We start from the raw sequence: 13,512 nt of genomic DNA on the forward strand, positions 1-13,512 counted from the left end.
CTTCTTTGATTACTTATGTGACAGGAATTGAAAAAACATGGAATAATTTTCCAGGTGCCCCCAGGTATGACCAACGCTGAGGGGAACTGTTGATTCTACAAACCGTAAATCATTTCTAGTGAGCTTCCATGCCTGTGTAATATCTGCTCAGAGTAAACACTGCCTGCAGTTCAGCCGAGTTCAGCCAAAAAGTACCCAGATTTTTGGCTGTTGATTGGATCGGAGTCCCTCTGGCTTTATGGTTGCACCCAGGAGCACAGAGGGTTTTTAGTTTTTTTCACAATCTGGTGAAAGCAAATGGTTCATTTTTTCAGATTTATTTTGTTTTGGTAAAAGATTTTGTTGAGATATCATGATTGTTAAGCTCACAGCTGGTTAAGATTCCTCATGACGGATAAATAGTTCAAGAACCATTGAAAAGCTCAATGTTTTTTCAATGATTTTCTCTATTTTTTTTTCATTTCTAGGTGTGATGAGTATCGGAATTTTTATTTTGTAAGGACAGCCTTTCAAATCTGCCAGTGCGTTGTAGGGTTTAGATGGTTCAGGGAACTTGTTTATCTCATCGTCCTGTGCTGCCGTAGTTAACTAACCCAACCCTAACCCTAACTCTGCCCAGTGTTCAGTGACCTCTTGTGACCTCTGCTGTTATGATTCCCCATCCGAGTGTCCTTGAGCAGATATTGAAATTCTCCATCAGAATGTTCCAGCCATCTGAAAAGCACTGGTTGAAATATGGGAACGACAGAGTCCATTTAGTATTTAACGCTCTAAGTGCTGACAGTGGCTGTAGTTCAGTCAATCTTCCGATATCATATATATGTCGACAGAGAAATAGCTCCATTGTGTCCGTGAAGCTAAACCTTTGTAGAGTTCCTACAATATAAAAGACAAGCAAAATTCAGAGTGTAATTAAAAATGAGTGGTATACTTCTTTTTACCATGGAAAGTTTCAAGGCTGTTTCCAAACAGTGGTTAGAAACTAAGTATAACCTGACTGATATATCAGCTGGTCAATATTATTAGTTGTTACTGGAATGTCCTGGATATATCAGTAGTAGCATAGATGTTTGATGGAATTATTTAGAAATGGTGTCTGCTCACAGTTTGGCTGGCAGAGCAGCTTCTAATTCCATCCATCCATCCATCCATCCATCCATCCATCCATCCATCCATCCATCCATCCATCCATCCATCAATCATCCATTAATCCATCTATCCATCCACCTATCCATCCATCCATCCATCCATCCATCCATCCCAGGTTTTCCATAAATCATCATTTAAAAACAGATTTTTTTGTTGTTGTTTTGTGGGTTATCTCTGCCTAATATTAAAAACATATAAATATTAATTTGGTGATCTGGAACATTTAAATGTGAGAAATATGCAAGAATAGGACATTTATTTTTCTTGGCACTGTGCATGTATGTATGTATATTTATAAAAAGCATGTGCTTGTCTTCACAATTGGGATATTTTACCTCCTTAAAATCAGCATTGGCCAGTAAATCCCAGCATCTCTAAAGCTGAGTTCTTTGGAGAACCCTCCTGATTTGGCTCCTTTCAGCCCATCTACCCACAAATCCACACATTTACTTCCTTACTGCTCTAACATTACACTGTTTACTGCTCTGGCACTAACCTCTGACGCTGAACTTGTTTTCCTCTACCGGTCCTTTTACTGGAGTAGTTTCCCTTCATTTAAAGTGAAGAGCGTTCACAGTACCATAAACATGAATGCATAGAGTGAAGTATAGGGTTCATTAAAGCCGTTTGCTAGCAGTGACTCTGAGTCAGCTGCCTCTCAGAGCCTCCTTGGCTTCACTGTCTTATCACTGCTTTTAAATGAGCTTCATCACTGTCAGCTGTAAAAGGGAAAAGCCAAAGCATCAGATAATTTACGGCCTTTCAGAGTTTGGACAGATCTCCCTGACTATCAATGGCTTTAGTCTGCCATCTGTGACGTCTGTCAGATCTGATAGGACCAGAGGAGAACCGAGCTAAAGGTCACTGTGTTTTCTGTACAGCTCACAAAGACAAGGAGAATATGTCTTCCAGTGTGCTGTGATGTAGCAGTAAAAGAACTGCCTGCAGTGTTTCTCTGTAGTCCAGAAAGGTTGGGTCCTGCTGTGTTAACCAGGCTGTTCTCCGTCATCCGTCCTTGTATCTTCCTGAGCCGGCAGTGTTTTCATCCCAAACCTGGAGCTTCAGGGAACCATGTCCTTGCCTCGGTGCCACGGTGCCTCCTTTCAGCACCTATTAGAAAGTATTTATTTATTCAGCTCATGCTTTCAGCACAATTTCTTATTTAGAAGTGACACATAAGCGGATTATGAGATCTTTCAGAAACGCTTTTATGAAATGGATTATATCTGATTGGCACGCATTTCTCAAATTGTTGACACGCCAAATATTTCATTCAAAAATAAATGGATGCTCGTCAGGACGCTGCAGAAGTTGTTTGGGTTTTTGCTGACTGAGACGTGACATTAGCTAAAGGGACTGTGTGCATTTTGTGTGCTTAGGACAAACATCACAATAACTTTCTTAAAGTTGGCAACGAATTCCACAAAGAATGATTTAATATCAGACCACTGGCAGCAGCTCCAGGTTCAGATACATGTCCAGGATTCTTTAGGATTCTTTATGACCGTATTTGTTCTCTGATGACATATTTGTTGTTTGGTATTTCTTCTTTGTTCAGCAAATTTGACATTATGGCTGTTGGCAAGTGTTTTTATCATTTGATGGGAGAAAATCAGTGATCAGAGTGACCAGTAATAAGAAGGACAGTGTCATCTGCACTGGTCTGCAAGTGGAGTAGCAAAGAAGAAGTATGAGGGTTTTCTCATTTGATGTTCCTGTTGTTGATGGTTGCTGCCTTGCTGAAAGTAAAAAGGACAAAAAACTTGAGGTTGTGAATCAGTGAGATATCCCAAATGTGTGAACCACCAACCAGACATGTTTAGGTCACTACAGCGTGGAGACTTCACCCAACAGGAGTCTGAGGCTGGGCTGGTTGTCTGAAACAAAACAATCCACTGAGATTTTCAAAGAATAAATCTAACCTTTTATTAAAGAAAAAAGATAATCAACTCATGATAACGTGCACAAAGTTATAATAACAATAATTCCTTAAAAGTTTCCCTTAAAAGTATTACTTTTTTAAAAAATCCCCCAAATGTTCTTAAGAAACATTTTTAACATTTCTATTTTTTCCACCAAAAATTTTTTAAAGATTTCCCAAAAATGTTGAAAATGTGGACATCAGAAGTTTCACTGTGAAAATATATTTTTTTTCCACATTTTCAAACTTTAAAACGGGTCAATTTGACCCACAGGATGACATGAGGGTTAAAGCAAAGATGGAACCTGCAGAGCAACGAATGCTGCCGACATCTCTGAGTCGCAAAAATGTCCAAGAAACATGACAACACAATACAACGCAACGCAACACAACAGCGACCGTTTCATCAGCTGAATGTACTGTTATACTCCGTCGTCTCCGTCTTCAGTCGTAGTTCGCTTTCAGTCCTCTTATTTAGGGAGGATTAGAAAAGGGAACGGGTGAAACAAAACCAGAAAATCCTGTTGTCCTTAAAGAAAGATGGAATCATGGGTTCTATATGTTGCTGTTTATTTTCCTACTCCGTCCAGTTTAATATCGATTAGACCGTCATTCATGCTGGGATCGTCTACTTCAGGTCACATTCTGCATCTGGTGACCGGGAGACCTCAGTTATTGATTTCTGCACTCTTCCAATCTCATTTAGAGACAAAATGAATGCATCTCATAAGAGCACAGTACAGTATAGTGTTATAAATATTTGGTTGGATTCAACCGTTTGTCTCTTTCCTTAATAACGTTATTAAGACGTCTCCCTGAAGAGCAGCTTTGCCTCTAGAAAACAGGTAGAAGCTTTTATTTTTTATTTCCGTGCATCTGTTGCATCAGGATGTTTGAATCTTGGAACATTTAATTGAATTAAATCATCAGGATTAGAGGCTGACCTCTCGTTTTAATGAGGGCTAACGAGGCTTTTGACTGAGCTCCACTAATTAGGGGCATATTATTCATCTGCCACCATAAGGCTTTCATTGTGCTTCCACAAAAGAAACTAATAGCTGCACTAATGGAAACAAGCATGCAACTTTTCCCTTTTTCATTCATTTTGATTCATTTTTTGGCAAATTTAACGAACTTGTATGTGGCAGAAAAAAAACATTTGCATGAAAATAACCTTCAGATTTCTTTCTTCCAGTTCGTACTGAGTCTGGGCTTTTTGTTAAAGTGCTGTGAGGGGATTTTCTGGTGCTTTAATCCAAAATATAGCAGCAAATTATGTCTCTTTCGGTTCTAGTTTTGGCCAAAAAAGAGCATAAATGTAAGTTTAGATTCCATTTTGTGATGCATGCTTTCTACTTTTATTCCCCTAATGTAGTGACAGGAGGTCTCATGGACTGTTTGGTTAAAATACGTGTAATCTTCTTGATTAATGATGTTTAAATCAGTCAATCACTCCTACTTTGTCTGCGGTTGGACTTTAAATGCAGTTATTGTTACAGATCCTGATCATAATGTAGTCCAGCTCATCTTCCATCTCTTTACGTCTGCTCCGACATGTTATATGTTCAAAAGAAGAGCCAGAGGATCTAAGGAGTGCAGAGAGCAAAAAGCCCAGATCTGCTGCCAATCAGAGCAGAATTTATCAGAACATGGAAGAGGAGATGGAGACGGTAGGCTTTCATCCTGACCACATTACAGCTGAGGGAGTGTTCTTAGGTAGGAGGGAAAACAAGGTTCGGATGAGGAAGAAGACAGGATTTATGGATTTGTCCTCAGATTCCCAGGTAGGAAGGACAAGGAAGAGGTTTGGTTCATACAAACAGAAACTGAACAGAAGGGAGTTATCAAAGTGTGAACTTGTGATTTTCTCCTTTTGTTTTCTCTGTTGCATCACGCTGCTCTGTGATTGGCTGCTGACTAATTAGATTGAGGGTTTTTTTTTGTCTGTCTTCGTCTTTGAAGCTTGAAGTTGTTGAAGCTGAAATGACTGGCTGCGTATTTGTCCTGAAATTCTATAAGAACTGATGAAATATTTCTTTTATTTCTTGACCACACCTTCAGAGAGCTGCTCGCTGGTTTTAGTTTGTTTATTTTTTCATTTAGTTCTCAAAGAAATCCTCTGATGGATTAAACAAACAGACAAAGCAAACCTTTATCATTTTTAATATATTTATAAAACAATAATAAAAAAAACCAAATAGCTTCTTTGATGGTTTGTGTTTGTACGTTCTGGAACAGTTTATGGAAACAGAATGAAGTAAAATACTAAATAATCCTGTTTTTCTTTGTCATTATGTGCGACCAGATAGAAAATATGGCTCAGTTTGTTCTGTTTCTGACTGTTTTAGAAATCTGACTGTAGACAGTTGACATGATTCACTGAATCATTTATGAGGCAAAAAACAGTAAAATATTTATAAATATTTTAGTTTAGAACAAGTAGACAGAGCTTCTTTATACAATATGGCCCAGTTGTGATGCCATAAATCATAACAAAAAGAAAAAAAAACTAAACTTGCTTATTTTCCAATAATAAAACCAGGAATCATCATGGTTCAACATTTTTCTAAGTGCCAACAGGAGTTACCGATACTGGATAAAATCCACAATGATTTTCCATATTATTTATATTTTATTACTTCCATGTTTTACCTGGCTTCTCCTGACTTTTCTCTGCTCTGCCCAAACACAGCCTACAGTTCAACACATTTCAGTGAAAAAGTCCCTGAGTTTTTGTCATGTGAGTCTCTTCCTGATTGGGATGAGGACCACAGGATTTTTTACAGAATCCGGTGATTATAAAAGGTTTATTTTTACAAATGCTTTAAACCAGATGTGGAATAAAGTGATTTAATAATATCACAGTTTCAGACAGATGAGTCATTCAAGCACTGTTGGAAAATCCAAAATCCTACAATTTTCTGTGTTTTTACAGTTTTTGGTTCGGATAAATGATGCAGTTTTGTTGATTTTGTATTTCAAACGTGCCTTTTTAAACCCATGGGTGGGTTTTGATCAGAAAGGTTCACATAGTTTCAATGAAACAAGAGTTTGTAACTGGTGGTGATTTTAAATCCTTGTCATTTGTCAGGCTTTTACCTACACAGAACCATCAAAATATATAAATTCAGCTTTCATTTTCATAAAAGTATACTGGAGATATGAAAGCACAGTGACTAAATACATTAATTATGATGCTTAAGAGGAAGAACGATTACAATCAGCTAAAAATGACTGCAGCACCGGTTTGATTTTAATCTGTTGTGAAAGATTTTCTGAAATGATCTGATGTCAGTTAAAAGCTCTTCATGGAGGAAGCTGATGGTCCAGATGTTGATCTATAGCGTCATATTTTTACAGTGTGTCTGTTCTTTGGATAAACGTGAGATAAAGTTCTGAGGCTCAACTGTTTATTTGAAGATGATTTTCTAAAAAGAAAGTCAGTGAAGCTCTTTGCTTTGATGGTTTAATCTCAGATAATAACTGACGTTTGGTAATTCACCTTCTCTATTGTTAGGAATTTCTGCTTTTATTTGTTTTTATGTGATTGAAAACAGAGTATTTGGTTTTGGGGGGGCAGTGGTCAGAGAAAATGATAAAACTCTGACCTGTAGGAAACTCTGGTGAGCATTTTTCACTTTCAAATATTAGCTTAGAACTAAAGATCCAACAGAGAAATGAATAAAAGACATTGTTTTTGGTGAATTCTTTGTCTCAGGATTGTTTCTTTGACACTGCAGCTCAAACCTTCCACAAAGGAAATGGGTTAATAGTGTTTTAGTTTTTATCTCTGCCTATTGTTGCTATCAGCTCTGAAGAAGTTGTTTAGAACATGGTTGGTTCCATCGTGGACGTGGGAATTAGAAAAAGCGACATCATGCAACATCTTCATGAAAAATGCGTCTCTCAGTGAGCAGCCGGCATGACTGAGAATGAAACAGGCTGAACGTGTGGAAGTTTTAGTCGTGTTTGAAGCTGAACAATCAGAGAGGTGCTGGAATAAAAAGAAAACACAACGAAGGTGTCGTACGTACAGATGTTCACTTTACTGCATCCTTTACTGTTATTATTACTCTGATTGTTGTTCTATATGTGGCTCCAACAGAGCTAAAATGTGTTTCTGTTTTCTCTTGCAGCTCTGAAAGACGCTCGCTTCCAGCTGGTGAACTTCTCAGACAACGAGCTGCGGGTGTCGCTGTCCAACGTCTCGCTGTCAGACGAGGGTCGATATGTTTGCCAGCTCTACACCGACCCCCCGCAGGAAGCCTACGCCGACATCACCGTGCTCAGTACGGCAACACAACACACACAACACAACACAACGCTCACACACACAGAAGACAATCGATGCAGGATGGAGGAAACGTCGGCTAATTACCTTTAAGGAAACATATATTCACATGTTTAGCAACACAGAGGACAGCTCAGCGCCTGTAGTGAAGCTAAATAAATAAATATATTAATAAAATATAGATAGATGAAGCTAAATGAATATGTATATTAATAAAATATAGATAGGTAAAGCTCAGGAGAGGAAACGGGAACAAAATCTGGTTTCAGGATTCACCGCTAAGGATGAACAGGAAGGTTTCTGTCATAAAGCTGCTTTTTACTGCATTAACAGGTTAATGACAAAGGGAGTTATTCTTTCCCACAGAAAACTCTGCTTCTTACCTACCTGTTGTTTTAATCATCAATCAATAAATCAATCAATACATCAACACTTGCACTTTTTGCATGCATAAATACAAAGTGATTTACGGATTAAAAAAATAAACCCCAACATGTTAGAAATGAATGACTCCAACACAGAGAGTCAATAACGCATACAAAGAGGAAACACCAGATGAGATGAAATTAAATAAAAATAAGGTCAAATAAAATAATTAAATGAATGAATAAGTTAGCAAACAAATTAATTAATTAAATGCTAAACCAATGGGTAACTAACAAATTAAATCACTAACAAATTAAATATATTAAAAATACGTAAGAAATGGGACATTGAATAGACTAAAATTCTAAGGTTATGGATAAATAAAGAAATCAGTAAATAAATGTTCTAAAAAGAGTAATAATTAAGTAAAATCCATCCAATCAATCAAAAGCCTGACTACAAAGTTAGGTCTTGAATTTGCCTTTAAGTAGCATCAGTGTTAAAGTGGAGCCTTCTCTTCTGTTACAGTATATTTTCTCACATTTTACCACTAACAATGAACACGAAGCTTCACCTCCCAGTCAGTAAAGCTCAATGAGTGCTTCAATTCAGCATTAAAAACTCAGCTGTACACATTTCTTGACATGATAAATGATGTGGTTTTGGTGATTTTCAGGGTGTTAATGAATTATATCTCTGTTGTTTTGTCTAAAAAATGTTACTATTTAACTTTTAACTGAAAACTGTTAATGCTTTCTTTCATAAAACTTATTTATTTTTAGAAATCATCAGTTTGTCACTGAAACTCAGCAACCTGCCCTGAATATTTCTGCCTTTACTTCTGTGAGAGAGTTAAAGTTTGAACTACAGCTGCTCTGAATAAGCCTTAATCAAGCTACATTGTTGTAAAACTCATTAGAGTGTCATTGGACGGTAGAATCGTGTTTTTTTTTTGTGTGTGCTGGATTCTGAATGACTAGAAAGGTCAGCTGTCAACAAGTGTTTCTGCCAACAAGGTTGTTAAAGAGCAGCTTCACCCAGTTTTAATGTCGCTCCAACGTCACATAATGTCACGTAATGAGGAAAACTTTAGCTGCACAATAGAAGCGCTGGTCCTGAATGTAATTAAATTCATTAATGAAGCTTTTGAAGTACAGAGCAGCAAAAACAAACTATAGGAGGATCATTCCAGAACTGGAGGACATTTGAACTTCAACATGTCTAAAAATAAACCTTCTGCTCCACATTGATCAATAATAGGTAATAAACTATCAAAGGCTTGATTGGCTCAGCTTACACATCAATGGTAGCATTTTTAAAGTTAAAGTTAGTTTATTTATAAAGCACATTTCAACAACAAGGCGAATCAAAGTGCTTCACAAGGACATTAAAACAGCAGATGAAAACACAATTCTAAAAATAAAGAAAACACATTTATAAAATCTTTAAAAAGGTCATTAAAATTTAAGGATGCAGAAGAGTAAAAGAATCAAAAACAGAAGTTGGGAAGCAAGGACATTTTAAAAGTTACACTGCAGAGTTTGTCATAAAATAAGATTTAAAATAACTGTTAGAAGAACTTAGTCAAAAGCAGCTGAGAACAGGTAGGTCTTCAGAATGGACTTAAATGTGCTGAGAGTTTCAGCTGATCTACAGTTTTCTGGGAGTTTGTTCCAAATATACGGAGCATAGAAGCTGAATGCAGCTTCTCCATGTTTGGTTTTCACTCTGGGAACTAATAAAAGACCTGATCCAGATGACCTGAGTGGTCTGGTTGGTATATACTGAGTCAGGAGGTCTCTGATGTACTTTGGTCCTAAACCATTTAAAGCTCTGTAGACCAACAGCAGGACTTTAAAATCTACCCTCTGAGTGACAGGAAGCCAGTGTAAAGACTTCAGAACTGGAGTGATGTGATCTACTTTCTTGGTCTTAGTGAGGACTCGAGCAGCAGAGTTTTGGATCAGCTGCCGTTGTCTGAGTGTTTTTTTAGGTAAACCTGTAAAGATACTGTTACAGTAATCAAGCCGACTGAAGATGAACACATGGATGAGCTTTTCCAGGTCCTGCTGAGACATCAGTCCTTTAATTCTTGAGATATTTTTTAAGTGATAATAAGCCGACTTTGTAATTGCTTTGATGTGTTTTTCAAAGCTGAGTTCTGAGTCCATCATTCCATGTTTTCTGTGCTGTTTGCTAACTCTACTCTAATCCATGCTAATGTGATCTTTTTCTCAGCAGTAGAAGCTAGATATTTAGCTGCTGTTACTGCTGACCAAGAGGACAAACTGACTGATGGAAAACAGTCCAAAGAATTAGTCTGATCCTGATAATATGAGGTAGAGTGAGACGTTCAATCAAGGCTGACAATGGGATGAAAATATGGAAAATAGAAGAGAAGACATAGCTTTGCTCTACACATTCTTTAGGAAAACTGTTTGATGAATTAAATGACAAAAGCAAGACACAAAAGACAAAAATGAGACACAAAACAACAAAAGTGAGACATAATGACAAAGACGACATGAAAGATAAAAACGTCATCAACAGGTTCTGCTAACAAGTTGTGGGACACGTTCCATGAATAATAATTTTTACTTAAAATATCATGTTGATTATAAAAAAAATGTCCCCACAATTACAAGAGACATCAATGAAAAAAATAAAACCAAGATTCTTTTCTCCTAGTTTTTTATCGAGATTTGGTCTCAGGACAAGAACATTTACACAACAACTGCATGTTTTAGGATTTTCTGCATGGATTATTGGATGTAAAATGTCCTCCAGTTCTGGAATGATCTGTATGGTGCTGCTATACGAGTTCATAAATATGAATGTCAGAATAAGTCATTAACAGAAGTTTGTCTTTTGTGTGTATGAGCGCATTTACACTTTACATAATGTATGTTTTGTACAAACCACAAGGACTGATGATTTCATTATTAGTCCAGCAGTGGATTCTACAGTCTCAATGATAAAACATAAAATACTATTTACCTCATAGTTTGACATGTTATAGTGTTAAAACGCTGAAGTTACAACGCAAACATAAATGTTACTTCACACAACATGATAAAATGTTGGTTTAGTATCGGAGGATCCAATCAGATAAGACACCATGACATAAATAAAAATGACTCCTGTAATCAGCAGATGTTTAATAAGCTCCCTCTCATATGGACCTCAGTAAATCAGCACCATTCTGGCCTGTTTATTGCATCTTTTCTGTTGTTTGAAGGTCCTTTTCCTCTTCTAAATTCTCCTCAGTAGTCTCCAGAGTAACGTCCTGTATTTCCTCAGCATTGACAGAGTTTTGTTGGTGTTTCCAGTTCCTCCAGGTAACCCCATCATCGAGGCTCGCGATGAGGTCCTGAGTGAGGGCAACGACACAGAAATGACCTGCACCGCCATGAGCAGCAAGCCGGCCGCCACCATCAGATGGATGAAGGGAGATAAAGAGCTCCCAGGTAGGAAAACCACAATCATCAGTCTCCTAACACAATATAAACCAGAGCCGGTTCCTCTCACAAGTATTCACTTCTGTGTAAAAATGTATCTGTGGGACGCCGTGTTCCCCGAAATGTAGAGAAATGATCCATCGCCTGTAAGAAGTGCACTGAAAGTTGGCTTTGAACGAGTCCTCATAAAGGAATGAAAAGGAGAAAACCAGGTCTGCTTTCAAACCGGGACTGTTGATCCCGTGCATATACTCCCGTCTGCACGCAGATTTATCTTCAGAAGACGTAATGAAACCCAAAAGTTATTCACCTTTTGGAGTCCAAGTGGAATTAGATTCTGAAATAACTTTTTTTAAATACGTCTGCTCTGTAAATTACTGGTGTTCTCCCTTCAGAGAAAATCAGGAACCAAAATGGAGGAACTAATATTTTAGATTTGTTTTTTAGAGTTTTGCTTTAATTCAGCTGAATACCGTGAGCTTCTGTGTGTTTCTATAAATGTGTGTTTTAAATGAATTAGTTTCATGTCTTCATGTAAATTCTCTGATATCAGACAGGACACTCTTTCTGCACTTTAAAGAATTAAGTGAACTTTTACTTGGAATCATTTTTATCTTAGATTTGACTGACATTATAGATCATAACGTTAAAAGTAAAGCAGAAGTCTTTGGAAACTTATGTGTTGTTGAATTATAAAAATGATTGTTATCAGCAATGACTGCATAATGACTGAAAAGGAAAGCGGTTGTGAGTATTTGACTAAAACTGAAAATACCAACTCTCTAAACCCCACTGAGTTTCTTGGAGTTTTATTTTCTCCTGTTCCATTTGTACTCACTGTAGTCTTATTACTTATTGATATATGAAGCTCTGAACCTCCATGGAAACAGTACAAAGAAGGCTAGAAGTAGAGAGAACTTTAGCTAATAAAATACAAAAGCAAATTCATCAAAAAGTACATCAATTAACAAGAAAATGGATCTACAAACCATAGATATCATATTATTTACACAGCCTGCAGTTCAGCCAAAAAGTCCCTGATTTATTGTCAGATGGCTGATAGTTGCGGCTGTCACCAAAATCTTCTCAGTTGCTCTTAAAAGTGTAGAATATTTCGTTTTTTACAGAATCTGATTAATGCAAACAACTTATTTTCGGCAGATTTTTAAATTAGATGTAAAATAAAGTGATTTTGATGAAATGTTGAGATTTGGTTCATTTTGGAGACAAAACTGAAGATCAAGAACCATATCTGGAGATTCTCTGGGCATGTTAATTGGTGTGATTTTGGCAACTAATAAAAAATAACATGCTTCTGGGGGTCAAAGGCTTAACTCTGTTTACTGATTAAAAATAGCCAGAAGTCACAGGGAGATGACCCATTTTACAACTAAACAAGAAAAGATTGGATATTTCCGAGTCAAACAGTGGAACAGTGACCTGCTGCTGGTTGTCTTCAGTTTACGAACTCTGCTTGTCATTTACTCTGTAATTTATCAGACAAACTAACAGAAAAATAATAGTTTGAGGCCGTAAAGGTCTTTATGACGGCATAGATAATTACAGTTCAGGCTGGAATGGAAATAATGACAAAGAAAGATGTTTTATTTCATGTTGTTTAAAATATACACAAAAGTTGGAACATTTTTGATTAAATGCTGCTAAATTCTAACTTTTGAACACACATATGCATCCTTTAAGCCCCTCATACCAAATATACATACAGAAATGAATCACTTTTAAGGTCATTTTCTGTCTTCCTGCTGGATGGAAATATTTAGAGTTACCATCGATGCTGCTGCATTTTAAATGGAGCTTTGCTGCAACTTTGAGTAGACTTCATTAAAGCGATGTGGATATGCAGCGATGGAAACACAGTGGTGGAATCCGAAGATATGCAGCAGTGGAAATGCAGAGGTGGATATGCAGCGGTGAAAATGCAGAGGTGGATATGCAGAGGTGGAAATGCAGCGGTGGAAATGCAGAGGTGGAAATGCAGAGGTGGAAATGCAGCGGTGAAAATGCAGAGGTGGATATGCAGCGGTGGATATGCAGAGGTGGAAATGCAGCGGTGAAAATGCAGAGGTGGAAATGCAGCGGTGAAAATGCAGAGGTGGATATGCAGAGGTGGAAATGCAGCGGTGGAAATGCAGAGGTGGAAATGCAGAGGTGGAAATGCAGCGGTGAAAATGCAGAGGTGGAAATGCAGCGGTGGAAATGCAGAGGTGGAAATGCAGCGGTGAAAATGCAGAGGTGGATATGCAGCGGTGGATATGCAGAGGTGGAAATGCAGCGGTGGCTACAGCCCATGGGCACGCTGACAACCT

The 13,512-nt window shown here is 37.5% G+C and overlaps 1 protein-coding gene across 5 annotated transcripts in view; it reads left to right on the top strand.

The window, feature by feature from the left end:
* Positions 1-13,512, top strand: part of cadm1a (cell adhesion molecule 1a) — a 465,526-nt gene that overhangs the window by 361,282 nt on the left and 90,732 nt on the right. For all 5 annotated transcript variants that reach the window (XM_055016986.1, XM_055016985.1, XM_055016987.1 and 2 more), the window contains 2 exons: positions 7,207-7,359; positions 11,057-11,194. In XM_055016986.1, the coding sequence (XP_054872961.1) occupies positions 7,207-7,359; positions 11,057-11,194 (291 nt within the window). The remainder of the gene's footprint in view (positions 1-7,206; positions 7,360-11,056; positions 11,195-13,512) is intronic.

The sequence above is a fragment of the Amphiprion ocellaris genome, chromosome 14, assembly GCF_022539595.1.
Source record: "Amphiprion ocellaris isolate individual 3 ecotype Okinawa chromosome 14, ASM2253959v1, whole genome shotgun sequence".
Classification (NCBI taxonomy): Eukaryota; Metazoa; Chordata; class Actinopteri; family Pomacentridae; genus Amphiprion; species Amphiprion ocellaris.